General features: G+C 37.4%; 2 protein-coding genes across 4 annotated transcripts in view; one reads left to right on the top strand and one right to left on the bottom strand.

The window, feature by feature from the left end:
• hpse2 (heparanase 2) overlaps positions 1-12549 on the bottom strand; it is a 99259-nt gene extending 86710 nt beyond the window's left edge. For all 3 annotated transcript variants that reach the window (XM_051917475.1, XM_051917476.1, XM_051917477.1), the window contains exons 1-3: positions 12062-12549; positions 9231-9385; positions 7889-8050 (exon numbers count right to left, since the gene is read on the bottom strand). In XM_051917475.1, the coding sequence (XP_051773435.1) occupies positions 7889-8050; positions 9231-9385; positions 12062-12312 (568 nt within the window). In that variant the 5' untranslated portion in view covers positions 12313-12549. The remainder of the gene's footprint in view (positions 1-7888; positions 8051-9230; positions 9386-12061) is intronic.
• Positions 12550-16781: 4232 nt separating this feature from the next.
• The window catches only part of LOC127525143 (metal transporter CNNM1), a 34606-nt gene continuing 29728 nt past the window's right edge, over positions 16782-21659 (top strand). Inside the window, exon 1 of the mRNA XM_051917474.1 lies at positions 16782-18777. Within this exon, the coding sequence (XP_051773434.1) occupies positions 17334-18777 (1444 nt within the window). The 5' untranslated portion in view covers positions 16782-17333. The remainder of the gene's footprint in view (positions 18778-21659) is intronic.

Genomic DNA, 21659 nt, shown 5'->3' with positions numbered 1-21659 from the left:
GTTCCAAAACGCGATAAACGCCATTTAAAAAAAAATAATAATAAAAAATAATTGAGTTTCCGCCAAAATCAGTATTGTATCTGGTCAGTATTGAAAAGTCATTTATTACTTTTGCACAAAATGCTATATATGTCGTGTTATTCTGTCATGTTTTCTCCCTTTCTTTTCAAAATGCGACAAACGCCAGTCTCCCAGTGATGGCGCCGCTCTGAATACACCCGGCTTCCTAGTTTTCCTTATCTGCTTTGTACTTTGTGATCAACAAAAACAGAAAAATGAATAATTTTGATGGCATTGATGAACCTGTGGTGGTTTCTGCGGTGGGGAAGAAATGTAATCATCTACGTGAGGAGATTAAGAACATGAGGCACTCGAGACGGGAGGAGGAAAAATACCCGCTGTTGTTCCACGACAGCATCAAACTTCTGTCACGGTCCCCAAAACTGAATCATGAACAGTTTTTAAAAGCCGTGTTTAATACCAATGTACTCGGCAAATGTGTTTATTTTAACCGTGCGGTGGCGCCAGATACTCTTTAATCGGTAATGACAAACGGAGACATAATTGATTTATAACATTAACAAGATGACTCGTTGAATTCATTTTGGGAGCGACGACTGAATGTATTTTTAGTCAAATGCCTGTATATAAGATTAGTATTGACAAAGTTCAGAGGCTGTCATATATGTGAATCAACTTACTTTGTTGTGTATTTTCAATATGAAAAATAACTTTTATATTGATGGATTAATTGCATTTTTTATAGTAAACCTTTGAAAATCAAAATCTAGATTTGAATTGAATTTTTATAACCAAAAGATGCTATGTGAAAGTTTGAAATAGAAAATAGTGGTTTTCATCTTGGTAAAGAAAACACATTTTTACTCAAATTAGTCAAAATGGATTTATAGCGTTTTGGAACCAAACTCTTCATATCTTCTTTTGTGTTCAACAGAAGAAAGAAACTCATACAGGTTTGGAACAACTTGAGGGTGAGTACATGATGACAATTTTAATTTCTGGGTGATCTATCCCTTTAATTTAGGCTTTTATTAACATATAAACATTGATCAGTGAACATTTATATAGCACTCAAATATGGTAAACTGCACTTGATTGACGTGCGAGAACCAATGAGGTTTATTCTCACATGTCACATCTCACGAGTATTGCTGAGCATCTCTTTTCAATATTTGAGTGCTATATGTATGTTTGCTGATCAGTGTTTATATGTGAATAGTAGCTTAAATTAAATCTGTTCATCTTATAAAGTGATTGTGTCTCTTCAGAAGACTTGGATTCATCTCTTTATGAACATTTAAGCATCAGAGTTTTGGGTGAATAGGCTTTCAATGGACGGACAGAAATCTCTCACAATTCACTAAAACATCTTAATTTTTCTTTCGAAGATGAACGAAAATCTTATGGGTTTGGAACGACATGAGAGCGAGTAAATGATGAAAGAATTTTTCTTAAATTTTTGGGTGAACTATCCCTTTAACTCTTCTGGAGAATATTATGCATGTGTGTGTATCTGCTTAATGTCTCAGATATAGAAAAAAATCATGTTTTCTTTCACAGGCAGAAACATCTGTCAGAGCCTCAGATCTATCATTAGCACACTATTCTACGTGCACTCACTGTGTTTGTGTTGAGTGCACACATGTGTGTTTTCACTGCTGCTGGGGGAGGAGGAAAAAGACTCCAAACTCTTTGTGTCACATTGAGCACAGTCAGACAAGAAGAGAGAAGAGGACAGGAAGACTGTTCGATGACTGGCAAATCAAATTCTGCCATGCGGTATTCATCAAAATACTCCAGCAATCATTTCAATGAAATAACCGCCCAACTCTGGAGCAAACGTTTTCAACTGGACAAAAATCTGGGCTCCACAAGCCAAAAAACAATACTGAACAACATGGGCATGTTACCCACACTTGTAGAAGGAAAACAAATGACGCAGTGTTGTGAAATGGCACGATCTCACTCCAGACAGCATCTGGTCAAAGCCACTCCTCATTTTCTCAGATTTAAGCGTTTATTTTGTGCAGAAAGATTACAGGAGGTTTCCTCACCTCTAGCCCATTTTCATAACATTTCCTTACTTTTTAATGACTATTTGAGGACCAAAAACTCAAGCAGTTACTGCCGTCAACGAAAATGAGAGGCTAAAGGCTAACCGTCAACTAGCTAATACCCAAACTACCCTCACTGGACAACTTCCTGTCATTTGTCTTAGTGCAAACAGGCAGGAAATAGCTTTGAATATAGCATTTTAACATGCTAGCATCACACAGAGAGACTCCCTCGTGTCTTTTAAGTGGACGTAGGAGAATAGTTTTGAGCTGAAGAACGCAAGAGAGCGAATGCAAGCAAATTCGTGTGATTTAAAGAGACAGTTATTTATGATGAATGCCGCTCTCCTGAGAGTCTGGGAAACTGGCTGTAGGGCTGCACACTGATCTAAAGTGCACCGTGACCTCAGACACTCTGAGAATCACACGATGACAACTATAGAGCCAAGCTCTGAGCACATGATGGAATTTACCTTCACCACATTTAGCTACATATCAGTTGACACTTCACTCAGTGCATGTGGAAGCGAGAAGTTTCCAGGAACGGGTTACAAACAAAGGACGCATAAGTCATTTAGAGAGGTGTACTGTGGATATTTATCATATTTAATATGTCTGCTTGTACTGAATGATATGCACATCTGTTAGTGGGGTTATGAATGCAAGCATATTCATGAATCCACTACTCTATCAGTACTACAAACTAACACACTGATGAAATGTACGTTACAATGTCCAACAAATCCAACAAGTCTTTGAAGGTGAATGTTACACTGGACATTACTAGTCAATTCAGTAATGCACTTGATTGATTTTTCACAAACATTCTGGTCTGGGTTTGTTTTAAATCCCCAACTCTAAGTATTCAATTTCTGCAAACAATTCAGCCCTTACATATAGACTATTCCAACCTTGTGTTGTCATTTCAGCTATGGGTGTGCAATTCAGGTTTGCTGTTTGCTAAGTTTTTATTAACATAAAAAAACATTTAGCAAACAACTAAACTGAACTGCACACCTAAGCCTGAAATGACCTGGACAAGGTTCACCATTTAAAATGTAACCAAAAATGACAACATCATCCAAATGCAACCATCATAGTGACGTTGTCCTAATTTTCATTATTCACTAAATTTATAGATGTCTTCTAAATAAATAAAATGCCATTTTGAGGGCTATTTTTTTGGTTATCTTTGTCTATTTGCCTACTAAATTCCAATTCATCTTTTCTTTCCTGCATCTACCATATTACCAGATTGTGTCGTGTGTAGATTCTCGTGCAAAGTCTATAGAAAATGAAACACATGCTTACATCAATAAAACACCAAGGATGGAACATTTTGTTTAGCCACAACCAAAGCATTAAACTTTAAAGGTGCCCTTGGTAATTGGAAGACATTGTTACACTCTAAAAAATGCTGGGTTAAAAACAAGGAAAAACGGACAAACCCAGCGGTTGGGTTAAATGTTTGCCCAACCTGCTGGGTAGTTTTATTTAACCCAACTATTGTTTAAAAATTACTGTACTGCTTGCCTTAAATGAACCCAAAGTATGTTGGAAATGAACATTTATTAATAGGTTTAATGAAGAATTTAATGAATATTAATTAAACAATAAACATTTATTAAATTGCTTATTAATAAATGTTCACCTTTTGATTATTATTGTTGCGTCTACTTATTATATATCTGATTTTTAATTTCCAACCTATTTTGGGTACATTTTAAGCCAGCCATATCATAATTTTTAAACAATAGTTAAATAAAACTACCCAGCACGTTGGGCAAACATTTAACCCAACCATGGATGAAAACAACCCAATTGCTGGGTTTGTTCATTTTTAACCCAACTTATGTTGTTTTAACCCAGCATTTTTTTAGTGTACCAATGGTGCTGTAAAAATGTGTTATTTGCAGTCAGTCATGATAAAGCAAATAGTATTTTGCTGTTCAAATGATCTCAACATGGAAGCTCATCACTTAACCCTGTAAAGCCTGACATATGTCAGGCTTTACAAAAAAGCCCCCCCCCCCCCCCCCCCCCCCCCAAAAAAAAAAAAAATATATATATATATATACACACCATTAGTTGTTTTTTTTTTTTTTTTTGCATATGGGTTTTTGTTGAGTAACATATTTGATACATTAGGCTTTTATGGCTCATAGTATGATATAATGAGAATATGGAACTCATACTAAAAGAGGAAAAAACACTTTGATATCATTAAGAGGCCCAAACTGAGCAAAAATATGCAATTTGGTGCTGTTGCTGATATTTATATGGCCAAAAAGTATGATGAAATTCTGATAGCTTGCAATGTAAATCAGTGAAATCTTTATAATAGTATAGCAGACTACTTACATAAAATGCATACACCAGCAGTATATATCTCCCAATAATATGTCTTAGTAAGATTATTTATAAAAATGCCTAGTTTCACGATCAGAGCTCTGTAGTTTTTGTTGTGTAGGGCTTTCAAAAGCCTGAAAAAAGTGTTCATCTTAAAAATATAACTACCAAAATATAATTATATAAAATATAATAATCATAAAAATAAGTAAAGATTTCACAGCCAAAAAAATAAAATAAAAAAAGTGTACCCCGTCCTGAAGTTGGGCGTGTTTAGAATTATACTTAAAAGCATTTTACTTGCTAAAAAGTATGAACTATCAAAAGGCTCGTAGTAGATTGTGTACAACAGGTTTTTCAGAAAAGTTTTGGTAAAAAAAAACCCAGACACTTTACCAGACACAGTTTTTTAAATTTTATAATTAATTTCTTATTTAAAATTACTGAGTTCACCTTTAACACTGTTCTTTTCCTTACAAGCATAAATACAGGAAATGCAAATCTTTTATAATGCTACATTCAATTGCAAGAAACTAACAATGACTGAATTTCAGAGAAAGCAGTAAAAGAGGAGCTCAAACAACAGGCAGCATCATGGAACGTAAAAGCAGCGTGGAACTGTAGCAACTTAAGAGTTTCAAGCGCTCTGACCTCGACTTGTCTCAGATGGTTTGCTTTAACTAAACTGGACTAAACTGTAGCGAGTGTAGAGGTGAAAGCTAGTTTGACCTTGGGCTTGTCTCACCACGGTTTGTTTTAACTGGCAGGGGGCTTTCGCGCCTATTACTGATAGCTGTAATGAGAAAGGGTCAGAAAAGCCGACCTGTGCCGAGTGGAAATGGATGGGGCAGGACATCTCATTGCAATTCCCCTGCCACCTGCCAGTGACTGTGCAGGGGGCGTCCTGATTGCTAACAGACCCATCTATGCCATACACCCAGGTGTCTTCATTCTCACCAATCAGTCATGCACACGACGGACTTTTTGCTACAGCACACATGCTGAGATCCACGGAGAGAGGGATTCCTTTGCTAAGTGTGTTTAGTCCTAATTCCTCTTACAGCCGCCCTGTCAAACGCAGATGTGTGTAAAAAGATGTTTGGAAAATACGGGTGAAAGTTAGAAGAGTGCTTTTTGCTGTATCTGGCATGAAGACGATAACGATTTAGATATGAATGAACAACATTCAGGTCTATTTGATGCCAAGAGCAGTTCAGAAATTCTCATCTGAGCTTGTATATCAATATTAATAAGAAAACATGCAGCGTGACCTGCACTGGAACTCGCACAGTGCCTGACATAAAATTTAGTACAATCTTTCCACAGTAAATCTGCTTTAAACAAATAATCTCGCTCCGGTTGACTGTACCTGATAGTGATTTGAGTTTACATTGAGATTACTGCAACGATTATAATAATAAAACAATGAAAAAAATCGAGTCTGTCAAGGAAAATTGTCCCTTAAAGGATTAGTTCACTCCAGAATTAAAGGCCCGGTTTCACAGACAGGGCTTAGACTAAGCCAGGATTAGGCCTTAGTTCAATTAGGACATTTAATTAGCTTTTATAATCATACCCTAGAAAAAAAACATTAGTGGTGTGTATCTTGAGACAAAGCAATGGCAATAACATATTTTAAGATATGTCAGTGTAAGTTACTTTTATTTAAAACAGCTCAAACATGCATTTTAGTTTAGGCTAGCTTAAGCTTTGTCTGTGAAAATGGGGGAAAATGTCCTAATAATTTACTCACCTCCATGTCATCCAAGATGTTCATGTCTTTCTTTCTTCAGTCGAAAAGAAATTAAAGTTTTTGAGGAAAAAATACCAGGATTTTTCTCCATATAGTGGACTTTAATGGGGACCAACGGGTTGAAGGTCCAAATTGCAGTTTTAATGCAGCTTCAAAGGGCTCTACACGATCCCAGCCGAGGAATAAGGGTCTTATCTAGTGAAACGATCTGTCATTTTCTTAAAAAAAAAAAAAAATGTATATACTTTTTAACCACAAATACTCATCTTGCACTAGCTCTGCGATGCGCGTCCAGGACTTCACGCATTACACGTTGGAAAGGTCACGCATGATGTAGCGGAAGTACCAACCCAGTGTTTAAAAGGTAGGGTAGGGTGAAAAACTCCATCTCATTTTCTCCTCCAACTTCAAAATCGTCCGACAACGTTGTTTTACCTTTTTTCGTCACACGTGACCTTTCCAATGTGATTATATAATGTGTGAAGTTGTGGACGGGCATCGCAGAGCTAGTGCAAGACGAGCATTTGTGATTTAAAAGGTATATACATTTTTATTTTTTTAGAAAATGACCGGTCGTTTCATTAGATAACACCCTTATTCCTCACCTGGGATCATGTAGAGCCCTTTGAAGCTGCATTGAAACTGCAATTTGGACCTTCAACTCATTGGTCCCCATTGAAGTCCACTATATGGAGAAAAATCCTGGAGTGTTTTCCTCAAAAACCTTAATTTTTTTTTTTTTTTTTTTTTCAACTGAAGAAAGAAAGACATGAAAATCTTGGATGACATGGGGGTGGGTAAATTATCAGGAAATTTTAATTCTGAAGTGAACTAATCCTTTAATTCCATTCATGAAGTGTTGAATCAGAATTCAAGTATCAACAACAGTGTCTCTGCAACAGAAATCACTGCAAAGTTCTAATGCAGCCCATCACTGTATGACCCAGAACAAAATACCAAACCTGATCCAACCAAAACATCTTTTACAACATATTCTTTAGCGAATCATCCTCATAAATACGCACACAAAAGATACTACTGACCGGATTCAAACTGCATGCAAAAACTACTCTTCCTCCCAGAACTACAGCGGGTGCTTTTACAAAGTGTCATTTTCTGAAATCATTGTCAGCTGTTGTTTCCACTGGCCTTTTGTATATGTCATCATTCAGCTTCATTCTATCCTTGATCTGACATTTTCGGTACTACAAAGGTCTCTGACAGGTCCTCTGAGATTTCTGCCTTTCAAACAATTATTCGCCCTAAAATGATCTGAACATTTGGGACAGTGTCTGTGTGTGTGACTATGAAATCTGAAATTGGACACTGGATTTACAAACAGGCAAAGCACAGCTGTTGAAAGTGATCAATAAAACCATATGCTTGGCTGATTGTGCGCTGGACCGTCTCATCATTTTAAACCTATGCGTTTCTGGAACAAGCAGCAACCATTACATCACTGTACCAATGGACGTCAATGAGACAAAACAACAACATAGTTCAGACAAGCTCAAACAACATAAACACAGAAAGCACCTGAGATATTAGCTACATCAAACCATCTACAGGACTAAAGATTCCTACTGATCAACACTAACATTATGCACCATTTAATACATTTGTTAAAAACCTAAATATTTTGTGAAACTCTGAGTCTAACCCAATATACACTGTATTAGCTCAGTATCTGCATGTTGCTGTAATCTCCTACCTGTTAATGTAACATCGCTGTAGATGTTGGAGAGCTGTTCTTTCAACAAGACCTGTTGCATCTGAGTCGCTTTCTCCCGCTGCAGTTCCAGCATCATGTCTGGGTGGCTGGCCAGCTTGCAACCCTTTTGTTTGTCCAGGGCGAAGTCACTGCGCACTATGTCTGCATGGAAACCGCGAGAATGTTTTGGAGTTATTTTTTGTGTGTATATCTGGCCATCAAGAGGACAAACTAACCACTAAAAGTGTAATGTATGAATGTGGTTTGCATTGTGCGCATGTTTACCAGATACTCAAAATATATTTCTTTCTATTCTGTGTTTATTGATAAAAAAGTCTTCATAATTAAAAAGCCATTTCTTTTCTAGAGGCGTGTACTGAATAAATGAAATGCATCAATATTTATTCAGATATAGTTTAGGTTTATGCATGCACATTTGTCCACATAGTATGGAATGGCACATGCAGCTTTAAAGGGTTAGTTCACCCAAAAATAAAAATTCTGTCATTAATTACTCACCCTCATGTCGTTCCACACCCGTAAGACATTCGTTCATCTTCAGAACACAAATTAAGATATTTTTAATGAAATCTGAGAGATTTCTGTCCATTGACATCTACACAACTACCACTTTGATGCTTCAAAAAGTTCATAAAGAGATCGTAAAACTAATCCATATGAATTGAGTGGTTTAGTCCAAATTTTCTGAAGAGATTTGATCACTTTATATCATGAACTGATTGAATTTAGGCTTTTATTCACATATAAACATTCATCAACTCACACATCAGTTGTGGTAAACAGAAGCTCAAGCAGGTTTGCTTGATGTGTGAGAACCAATGAGGTTCATTCTCGTGTGTTACGCAAGTGGTTTGTTCTCGCACTTCAAGCAGGTTTGGTTGAGCTTCTGTTTATGTTCGCTGATCAATGTTTATATGTAAATAAAAACCTAAATTCATCTGTTCATCATGCTGTATAAAGCAATTGAGTATCTTCAGAAAATTTGAACTAAACCGCTCAATTCATATGGATTAGTTTTACGATCTCTTTATGAACTTTTTGAAGCATCAAAGTGGTAGTTGCGTAGCTGTCAATGGAGGGACAAAAATCTGTCATATTTCATTAAAAATATCTTAATTTGTGTTCTGCAGATGAACGAAAGTCTTAATGATGACAGAATTTTCATTTTTGGATGAACTATACCTATCATGGAATATAGTTAAACTTTCCATAGTTTAGTGTTTTTTCTTCATCAAGTTTTCTGAGGTAAAAAATTGTTTCTTCATCTCAATAATATATGCAAAATACCTGCCTAACTGAAAATGACCAAATTAGACCTCACCATCTTCATAGTTTTTGAGGTAATAGTCCGGTCCAGGCCCTCTAAACTTTGCAAGATTCTTCAGGTTATGAAACTGAAGAAAGTCAGTCCGTTTGCCCCCAAACCTCAAATAAGCTGGAGAGAGTCCCCGTGCCAGAGTGACTAACCGCTTGGAGCTGTGGATACAGAAAGATGTAGATCACAGATCCAGCTATTCTCAGAGAAACCCGCAGGGCTACTACAGAATCACTGTGAACACAACTACACTGTAAAACTTAAAAATGAGCAGTGCCTACGTTAAGGAGTTATTTCTGCATTACAGGACCCTTAAAAATGACTTTCATATGTGCAGCCTAAAGTAGTCTTTCTGATTCAGTTATAGTAAATATAGTAGTCACCATGTGAAGCAAGTTATTTAGGTTACCTGATTCAACATATAGAATAGTGCATAAAATCATGAAGATTTACTTCATGATATTAGAACATTAGAGGGAACATGTACAATAATTTTTTTCTTTAAGGCTATAGTTAATATAGATCTTTACCCTTTTAAATTATATAAAGACACAAAAACATATAACACACACACACACACACATATATATGTATAGCCTATACGTTATGTGCTACGCTGTGTCTTATTTCATTTGACGATATAAAGTCTGTAATGCCGGCACGAGAAAAAAAGGATAATTTTTACATCAATAAAGCTCATAATTAATTATAAACTTCTTTTTATACTATTTATTTGATATGATATTTATTTGTCTGCAGTGACCTGGTTGTCGCCATTAGATTAGTGCTTTAACTTTCTTACGGAAACTCACAGCAGGACTGAAATTCATGAGATTTGTGTTTCAGGCCGCAGTGCTGATTATTTCACACAGAGCTGTAGTCTGTGGTGCTACACGCTCGTTTCTTTCTAAATAAATAAATACAAGCTTCTCTTAGTGCTTTCCTAAATAATGAGACATAATACGGTACCAGTCGTAAAAAGAGAAGCTGTAAAAGGTGCACATAAAAGAAGGCCTATAAATTGCGCAAATATTCCGCTTATGAGAGCCCAGAACTTAAACAACAACAGATAAAATAAAAGAATAATAAAATAAAATAGTAGTGAAATAAAATAAAATATAGGCCTATTATGTGAATTGTTTTATATTCTTTTGTAAAACAGAAAACAAGCTAAATTGCCACAAATAATCGGTGAAAGCCTGTGTTGTGGTCGGTGGGCCGAAACTGAGTTTTAGAAAATACATTTTGGAGACAGACAGAAAACGAGCAAGTAGCGGCATAAACACTCACATTTCGCTCATCTGCTGTCACGTCCAATAATGTGAATTAAAACGTTTAATCAGACCGAGCATTAAGCGTGAATAATGTTATTTTGGGACTACAATTTAACAGTTTAAAAGAAAAATAATATTAATGCAACGTACGGCAGAATAATGGCGACAATAACTGCAATACATTTAGATATAAATACATAACATTATGGGTATTATTGTTACCTATAGCATTAACATTATGAAAACCTTATTTTGAACGTGTGCATGTGCATATCATGAGCTAAACATTAGGCTACAAATAGGCTACCACTATTCAAATCTGTTGCGAGGTTGTTTTCAAACCAAATAAGATGGGGGAAAAATAATATAAATCTTAAAGTTGTGGGTAAGTGTCCTATAGTAAAGTCAAATTACGCTTTTATTTGGTCCTGGTTTTATTCCATACATATAATGAAACGAAGTAGGCTACGCAAAATGTAAAACCCAAAGGCTATAGCCTACCACATAAATCTGCTGTAACGTGCACTGTACACGACAGAAAACGAACAATAATGCCACGACAGCAGATTGGGGTTCAGATTTATGTGGGCCACTTCTTAAATTCCTTTGATTATATTTATTCCAACACCTCATCCTGACTATAATATTAATTATTCGATTACATATCGGGAGTAAACACTAGGCTATATCGATACTCAAACCTGTTAGGGTCTATAAAAGACACTTACATTTCGGTTCTCCGTATGTTTTTGTGTCTTTTCTCCTCTGGGGGCTGGGACACTCATATTCACTTCCAGGTCAAGCCCTGGTGTGCAAATTATCACAACCATTCAAATCTGCGCGTATGTATATTCAGGGTTCACGCTACAATTCTTATTCGCACTTCGAGTAGATCCCTTAAGAGAGATATCATGGACTAACATCATCCCACAACACTGTTTCATTGGGATTAAACAGATGTTGTTTTAAGCCTCGCGAGTAAACATGATAAATTCTACTTTACGTGTAAAATTAATGTCCACGAGTGCGAAAACGCGTGGTATTTTACATGATAACAATATAAGATGTACAGAAAAGCTCATTTCCAAAGAGCGCGACCAAATATGTAAGTTTAAACACCTAACAAGAGCAAAAGGGGTTGGTAACCTACTTTTAGAAAAATGCTGGGTTGTGTAGCCTACTAAGAAAGCGGTTGATAGATTAAAAAGTAGTATGCTATTAGATATCAGTAGCCTGTTAGGTGTTTGAGAAGGTAGTATGTTATTGGAAAGATTTATTGATAATGTCTAGTTGTGTTCCTGTTGGAAAATCCAGTTTAAGCCGGGTAGCTGTGATTGGAACATGGAAGATGGTTTCTAGCTGGTCATTATCTGGTCAAGCTTGACCACTTTAAGATTGTATGTTGCTAGTCCGACATTGTCTACTAGTTTTAAACCAGCTACCGTGTTCCAAAACACATCTGGCTTCTCCAACAGGCAATTCTGGTCTTCCTAAATCAACACAAACAAATCAGCATCACCAAAGCATCACCAGGCGGGGGATGCGATTGCAAAACTGCATTACCTTAAGAAGTCCAGCCAGCCATCCTTTATGATAGATGGGTCCAACTGCAGCGAGAGGAAGTTGTCATTCAAAACTTTCACCGGGCTTCGAGTATTCACGTCCAGTAAAATCAAGGTTCTCTCCAGAAAGCTCTGTCTCTTCCCTCCGGACACTGGTCTCCTGTAGGTAGCGGCGGAGGAAATGAGAGACTGTAGTATCAGTGCCAACCACAGTGACGAGCCGAACACTGGGCAGAGGAACTGCCTGGGCATCTTCTGTCCTCAAGCACCGGGCGGAGCGCAGTGAGGGAGATCCAGCAGAGATCTCCTTATAAAACCCGATCAAAAAAGCACCTGAAGTGTTTTTATGCCCCTCCTTGAGCGAGGATCGCTGATGTCTCTTTCAGCCCCCCTGTCTTCAGCTGTTTTGGAGTTAGCTGGAGTAAACTGACGCCCCAGGGCCAGCCTCCATCACACTGCTGCCCCTGCACCGCCCTCTGTAGTAACGCAACGGCTCTTAAAGGTAAGATGACTCTTATTTAACAGAAGCGTCTTCTGGTGAGGGTGTCTGAAGCAGAATTTCTCTGTCTGCACGAAAAAAGATAAAAATAACAAAATAACATAAATAGAAGCAAACAGAAAAGCTATGGTTCTTCAGGGGTTCTTTGGTTCAGCAAAGAATCTTCTTTTTATATCCACAACTATGGTTGTATGGGTCTTTGGAGTTAAAAAGTTACTGATGTTAAGTTTATAGGTTCTTCACATGCTGTTTTTATTTTAAACACCAGCATATGGCTGTTTTCTAAAGCGCTTTTAATAAGTAAAAAGGTTATCCTATGGAATCAAGCTAAAAAGCCCTTTCTGGTTCTAATTGAAACATTTATTTTTTAAGATTGTAGTCTTGTTTTCTGCTATTTCTATTTACTAAAAATTAAATTTCAATTACTAAATCAATATGTAATTTTCCTTTAATCGTCTAAAAAACTTGTGACTGTCAAAATGACCACATGTAGCCTAATCAGCTGTTCACCTTATTTTAAAATTCAGTCCTGTTGTTTGCGATGTCTTAGAACGATGGAATATTATTGTTGAACTTGAGTGATTGCAAATAGTGAATGACTGCCACTTGTTTTCTTTTTAATAAGTTTACGCAAAAAGAATTAGCCTAAAAGTTGCTTAAGATGAACATCGCGCAGACTTGCAATTTAAGTAATATAAAACAACTTGTTTTGTGTTTTTTCGTCGTCGCTGACCAATTTACAAGTTGATATATGTTGATGCGCATTTACAGTTATGCAGTGTGTAAATATGAGGGTTTCTTCAAAAGGAAAAAGGCAAATTGATAAGTATCACTCACTCGCAAATATATATTTTGTCTTATAAAAATCACTTATTGGGGAAAATAATAAAATAAGGCAAATTGATATGGATCACTCACTCGCAAATATATATTTTTCTTATAAAAATCACTTATTGGGGGGAAATAATAAAATAAGTTAAAGAATAAAATACAATATATAATTATAATAACCGTTACATATTTACAGGAGGAAAACATATTTTCTCCGGGAGAGAGAGAAAAATGAAAAAATTAATAACCCGTTGATCTTTTGTGTGTGTGTTTTGTTACTATACATATCGAGACTGATGGTCTCGAAGGAAGCAAACTGTTTAGCATTTAAAAAAATACGAAACAAAAAGAAACAATAATTTCATGAACCATATAGCCTACCTACATTGAGCTATAATTCACCTCGTGTTCTTCTAACGGCTCCTTGTGTCTGAAAAATTAGCTTGTTTTATCCTTTTGAAATATTCGTTTACAAAGGACACCAACTTGAACTAGTTTTCCATCTTTTCGATAAAGTAATTGTAAAGACATAAGCTACAGTAAACTATTAATAGATGTCCATTCACAACGCTTTCCTATGCACCGAATTTAAAATTATTTGAATTTAAAATCCTTAACATATGGCTTAGCCTATAAAAATTTCGTTTTTATGAGTAGGGTGCTTTTTTTGCCATGACACACCACCGGCATGCGATCATCTCAACTGGTGATTGACATGTGTCATGCTCTTATTAAACCTGAGACTTGCACAGATCAATATAGACAATAATAACGCTCTGTCACCTGACTCATGACGCAGTTGTCTAATAACGGGAACCATGTGATTTTCTTTTTTATGACTGAAATTTTGGCCTAAGATTCCGGGCGTCCAGCGACAGTTCACTTACTCATCCGCTTTCTGCAGAGAATAAAACAAAACAGAAAGAAAACAAGACTCTGTGCTGTTTTTACAGTATATTTCTTGGCAGAAAACCAGACAGGGCGCCTCTCTTTAACCTTACAGATTTATGACAAGGTTTATCAAGTTTTATATGAGAAATCTTTTGAAGTGCATTTGTAGCTTTCTAAAACTGGAACTCACCGTTGGGTGCATGATATATCAAATAGGTTTAACAGTCAGGAATATACCGTCGTCTTTATAGACGTATGTAAAACAAAACAGTATAGCCTATAAAGGAGTCCAGATAATTGTGCATCTGTTGCTCCCCTTCTGAAAAAAAAAAGAAAAAAAAAAAAGAGGGGAAAAAAAGAAAAGAAAAAAAAACAGTGCGAGGTTAAAACTTTTCAAACAATCCTTTCGAAAAAGTCAATAAAAACATGAATAAAATTGTATATGCTTCCACGTTTTTAGAATATCCTAAATAATGAATTCAATTGTTTAGTTCTTGCTACAATGCCTTTAAGACGAAAACTTTTCAACTTCACTTAAATGTAATTTCTGTTCGAAGTTTATATAATATTTACGCACATTATTAATTATTAAAATGACAAGAGTGTGCTGACAAGATGCGAAGAGAAAGATTAAAAACTAAAGAGCAGAAGGTTATTAGTGATGCTGCGTCATAGCTGTAAAGTAGGCTACCATTACATATATGTTTGCATATAGCCTACTATTTTGGTCGGGTAATTTGTGAAAGTTCATATAGGCTAAATATATAAAAAATAACACGTCGACATTTTCAGTTATTAATGTAATAATAGGCAATTGTCCACTCACCTGGTTTAAAGTTCATGAACACTATTAATGTCTTGCCGAAATATGAAATATAATTTTTATTTTCAGCAGAAATAAAACAGAGTTATATGAAAGCAACAATCTTGGTAATGTCCTAATAGTAATCTTAAAATGCATTGGGTTAAACAACTAAATACGCACTAAATATTGCATTGTTTTCCATTTTTTATATTCTTTTTAGCCTGGATATATATGTATAGCCTTTTTATATTTGTGCCGTGATTTTCCCTCTTCTCTTACAACAACAGAAAATATAGTCTTGTATAGTGAAACCATCCGAGCACGGCACTCCCACTGTTTCCAAACAGGCTCCTGAAGGACGTGCAACATTTCAGCTAAATGGACCATCAATATCTTATTAGTTAGAAGTTTCCTGAGCCTGCTAACTGTCCTGTGAGCCCTCCGTAGAAACCCCCGACAAGGTCAAGGCTTTACATACGGGTCGCTCTGAATATTGACGAGTCGTGGGCAATACGAGAGAGAGAGAGAGAAAAAAAGAAAAACCCTCCACATATTTGTCTCTGATTTACGAGGTGGAAGCGAGTGATGCTGAGCAGACGAAAGTGGTTAGCACACACAGCCAAACATCTCCATTTTCTTCTTTTTCTTATAGTTTTATCTTACTCGTAAACTGTTCGGAATGGTGTTTCACTGGCTGTCTGCTTTAGGCCTGCGGCTCCAAACACTCAGGGAATAAAATAAGTGTTTATGAGACCACAACGTATTGTTTCACCCTGCTATCGGCGAAGGGAGTTTTTTGACATTTAGAAATAATATAACAAACATCCCTCACAACGAATTTCTTGCTTTTGGGAACGAAAAACGGAATGCAAATCAATGAAGATTGTGTTATAAAATGTGATTGAACTATAACAAATTAGTTCAGTCTTAGATTTACAAACGTGATTAACAGCACCTCAAACACACACACACACACACACACACACACACACATACACACACGCACGCACACTGAGGTCTATGTGTTTTGTATGCATGTCTGAATATATTTATTAAAAAAAAACAATAATTTTATAAAATAATTGTTTATATATCTATGTTGTTCTTATGTCACTATTTGTAAAGTTGTTGCGAAAATACAATTGTTCATTCTAGTCCATCAATCAAATATCACTTGTCTAGAAGTTTCCATCATTCAGTGGCATTCAGTTATTGAAAAGTCGAGGCGAATTGTGATAGAGTGCCACCTCGTGGTGAAAACTCGTTATATTCCACATAAGAGTTGAGGTTTTTGCATTGAGTTTAAAATAGAATAGAATACAATTTTGTACTAATGCCTTTTTTGGAAAGTAAACATAGAGTGAATACAGGTATGGTGGGTGTAAAACATATGGTGTAAAATATAATCCATTAATGTAATTTAATTCTAGGATTAATTTAAAGCTGATTAAATGAAGAATATAAGTTAATTAAGCTTAAGTACTACTTTACCTGTATTCACCCCAATGTCTACCGAACGTTATGTTAAATCCTCAGGATGAATACTGCATTACATTCACTAAGAATATATTTATTGGATTATTAATTTATTATTTATTTTATTATTATTATTATTTTAGAAATGCAATATTTGTGATGCAGTAAAAATTCATGCATTTTATGTTGTTTTATTAAATACTTTTTGAAGCCACTGTCCGAATCAGCTACAAAACAGGACACGCAATACAGTGCAAAATATTGTAATAATATACAATACAATAAAGCATCTTGGACCTGTATTCCTGGTTTACTAATAAAACAATCTGAGCACAATTTTCAATCTTAAAGCCCAGAACTCACCTAGACTTCTAGAGTCATCTAATACAAACAAGAGTGAGAGTTTCTCAGTGATACTTTGATAACTTTTATTAAGAAAGTTTTAAATGTTATCTGTATATCTGTCCACCGACCTTCTGGGTTTTCACTTGTAAAATAAACAGACATTGTATCACACCATCTCTGGTGTTTTGCCCACACTGTAAAAAGTGGTAAAAGAGATATTTCTGCCTGATTTCACCCCATTTCATTTAAATGTTACTATTTTTTCAGTGCATTTCTTTTAGACTGTTTTGCAGCCCTGCAACGCGTCATGACGTCACTGCGGTGTCATTTTTATTTACACGAGACTCCAGCTGTTACACTGACTCGGCAAACAGTAGATATGTGTGTCCGTGGGTGTGTGTCATCGCCACGTGATCCAGCTCGCCAATGTCCTTCTACAACCCACTCAGCATCATGGCTGCGGATGCTGCGGATGCTCTCCTCCAGCACCGCATCCCCGGACCATGCCTCCTGCCTCTGCTCCTCCTGATCGCCTCCGCTCTCCCCACACTAAGCCACGGGCTGCTGGGCTTCCGACCGGAGGATACGGGAGGAGATCTGTCCGTGCAGGACGGGCTGCTGAAGGCCACCGAAGGGACGCGGTTCATGTTACGCGTGTACTATGCAGCATCCCCGCAGAGGCTCAACCGGACTATCAGCAGCTCCGGCGGCACGGCCGCGCCGTGGATCGCCTTCATAGAGGAACCGGAGCCGGGCAGAGACGGGCAGGTGCATCCCAAACGCAACTTGTGCGTGGAGGAAAGCGCCAGGAGCTCGGATATAGAGCTCCTCGGCTCTTTCAAGTCAGCCTCCAGTCAAAACTCCATCCTGGTGGAGCTGCTCGCCAAAGACCTCCGGAGAGGAGAGAAAATCAAGTATTACTCCATGTGCGCCTTTGACGGGATCAAGTGGGAGCACTACCGGACGCGAGACTTCTGGCTGGCGGTGGTGGAGCGGCCGCCGCATGCGGACGGGTGGCTGCAAGCGAGTCTGTCGGTGCTGCTGCTGGCGCTGTCCGCGCTCTTCAGCGGGCTGGTGATCAGCATGCTCGCGCTGGACCCGGTGGAGCTCAGAGTGCTGCAGAACAGCGGCACGGACAAGGAGCAAAAGTACGCGCACAAGATCGAATCGGTGCGCAAACACGGCAACTACGTCCTGTGCACCTTGGTGCTGTGCAACGTGCTCACCAACACTTTCCTGGTGGTTTGGATGTGCCAGATCCTCGGGGTGACGTCCGTCTGCACTGCAGCGTGCACTTTTCTCATATTTTTCATCGGAGAGATCTTTCCGCACTCCGTTGCGTCCAGGCACGGGCTGGCTATCGCGTCCAAGACCGTGTGGCTGACCAAGACGCTGATGCTGCTGACTTTCCCCATCACATATCCCATCAGCAAACTCCTAGACAATATGCTGCACCAGGAAATCAGCAACTTCTACACCCGCGAGAAGTTACTGGCTATGCTGAGAGTTACTGACCCGTATCATGACCTGGTGAAAGAGGAGCTGAACATCATCCAGGGAGCTCTGGAACTCAGGAGCAAAACGGTGGAAGATGTGCTGACCCCTCTAAATGACTGCTTCATGCTGGCCTCGGATGCCATCCTGGACTTCTACACCATGTCAGACGTGATGCAGAGTGGATACACTCGCATTCCTGTGTTTGAGAACGAAAGGTCTAATATTGTTGATATTCTGTTTGTCAAAGATCTGGCATTTGTTGATCCAGATGACTGCACCCCATTAAAAACCATCACTCAGTTCTACAAGCACCCGCTGCACTGTGTCTTTAATGACACCAAACTGGATGCAATGCTGGAACAGTTCAAGAAAGGTAAGATGTCTGTTGGACTCTAGTTAGGCTATGTGAAGTTCTAATAAGTGATACAGACTGAGAAGAAGAAGAAGAAAAACGTTTAAAATCAATATGATTTTTTAAAGGGATAGTTCACACAAAAATGAAAACTCTGTCATTATTTACTCACCCTCATTTCATTTCAAACCTTTATGTATTTCTTTCTTCAAATGATCAAATTATATTTTAACACACACACACCCAGGTTTGTTTTTGTGAATTGTGGGGACATTCCACAGGCGTAATGGTTTTTATACTGTACGAGCCGTATTTTCTATCGCCATGCACCAACCCTACCCCTAAACCTACCCTTTACAGGAAACTGTGCGCATTTTTACTTTCTCAAAAAAACTCATTCTGTATGATTTATAAGCCTTTTGAAAAATGGGGACATGGGGTAATGTCCTCATAAGTCACCCTCTCCTTGTAATACCTATGTCATACCCATGTCATTATAAAAATTTGTGTCCTGATATGTCACAAAAACGTGCACACACACACACACACACACACATTTTGAAAGTATCTTATTTTGTTTTCCACAAAGAATAAAGATATGCATACAGAGTTGCAAAAGCATGAGTAGATGAGTATATGATGAGCTGTCCCTTTAAGGATATATTTCAGTGGCAGTGTATGGAAGAACATACTGTACTTCATGACATTATATATGAAAATCTGCTTGTTAAAAGTGGTGCATTGCCCTCTGGTTATGTTATCTATATAAATATAATTATGTATATTTAATATTTTACTTTATTGTTTTAAAATACTTTGGACTTTTTGAGGTTTTATTTGACAAGCATTGCAAATTAAGTATTTAGCATCAGCCTCATCTTTATAACTTCAGCTGACATCTGCAGAGTGGCTAGAGCCTAGACTTGAATAATTTGAATTTGTTCCTATGGCAACCACTTTCATTCTGTCATCATTACTTACAGTTCGCCACGGCAGCAGGGATTGTTTGCATGCAGACAACATATTTTGACACACTTTTTTTTCCTGAAACTGCATGAATTACTAATGTCAAGCACTGACGTGTGGAATTCAGGGATGAACACAGTTTTCTCTTGATCCTGCCTTGCACAAATCCTAGACAGTGATGTGATGCGTTCTGACGCCTGCTATGAAATCATATTTTGGCCTTTACTGCATCACAGTGGCAATTACGTAATGATGTCTTATTGAGATTGATGGTGTTTTTTACGAAGGCACAGAGTCAAAGCTACAGAGCAGCAGCAGGGTGCAGAATGCCATAATTCAGCGTAATGCAGTAACCTGTCAGATTTACCGCTCTCGATGGGTATAAGATTCACCAGATTTACCATCCCCGCAGGGCACAAGTGTTCACACGTAGTTTCATGAGTTCACACTTACAAATAAGTCAGATAGAGTAAATGGTAGGCATATTTGGCGTGCTGTCCGAGGAGAGGGCTCCGGGCTCGGTATTTGGCCCAAACCCAGAGTACTCCCCCTGTATTCTTGGCTGTGGTAGGAACCAGGCAAGAGTGAGGAATCAAGGTGGTGGAGGAATGCTAAAAACTGTTGAGGAATGAAAATGACTGTGTGTGTGTGTATATATATATATATATATATATATATATATATATTATAGGCCTCCTCTCATGCTGATAGGATAGATGTGTTAATTGCTAATGACATGTTGATTGGATAGATCATTTGAACGTGCTTCTCCCAAACTTTAATGAAACATCGTAAAATAGTAAAGGGATCATCAACAGTATCAGTTCCATAACAGCTGTAGGAATCCAGGGCAGTTTAAGTAAAGTCCCAGACCAAAAATAGGATTTTCAGCACAGAATGACACTGCACTGCACTTTAGCCCTGGATTGAGTATAATCTTTGTGCAAGACTTCAATTTATTTTGTACCACAGAGCATGACTGTCTGAGAGAATTCATTAAACTTAGCGCAGAGGTCAAAGTACGCCTAGTGCTCCCATTTTCAGTAATCGCTCCATTCAAATAAACATTCCTAGGAATTGCAAATGATATGGAGTGTCAGTGTTGTTGATGTTGTTCACTGTCAGAAAAAAAAGGGGTACAGCAGCTTGTCACTTGGGCGGTAGCAAAAACCACAGTGTTAAATTAACTCTCCTTAGAGTTTATTTGAGTTCACACTCAAGAGTATTAAATTAACTCTGACGCAATGTTAAAGTTAATGAGATAATGAAGTGATTAATTGAGTGATGATTGACCATTAGTGAAGACATCTGATGATAACAAGCAGAATCACTGAAGGAGTCACATGTTTTATGCCACCATTATGGTGATCAGTGTTTGCTGTATTTGGGCTCTTGACTTTATAAAAATTCTTTTTTCTCCTTCTGCTTTAACTGTTTGTTTAAAAACACATTTGTTATTGCAAAGAAAGAACAGAGAAAATGTCTTCAGGTGTTGATTTTGTTTTGATAGAGACATAATCACCATGTACAGACATGATATTCTAAGAACAATCTCTGATTATATGGGTGATGTGTTAATTTTACATTATTGATTACAGCAGCCCTGTGATGTTACAGCATATGAGTTTCTGCACAAAAATAGTTTAAAATTTTTTTTTTTTTTTTTTACAAACAACATATTCAGATAAATAGATCAACTCTAAAAATCACAAAACAAGCTACTAAAAACTAAAGAAAATAGTAAGAATAAAAGAAATTACTGAGACAATTCAGCTCATAATTTATTCATGCCGCAATGCATGCTGGGAGCCATGGATGAGTTTTGATTGGTGGCCCCAGAATGCACTGTGTCGTGCTTTTTGATGGCCACCATTGTTGAGATTCATACACTGATTCTTAATGTCTAAATAATAGTGTAGTTCAAAGTTAATCAGAGA

This window comes from Ctenopharyngodon idella, chromosome 13 (genome assembly GCF_019924925.1).
Source record: "Ctenopharyngodon idella isolate HZGC_01 chromosome 13, HZGC01, whole genome shotgun sequence".
Lineage (NCBI taxonomy): Eukaryota > Metazoa > Chordata > Actinopteri > Cypriniformes > Xenocyprididae > Ctenopharyngodon > Ctenopharyngodon idella.
The sequence above is the reverse complement of the archived record's forward strand: the minus strand, read 5'-3'. Positions and strand labels throughout refer to the sequence as shown.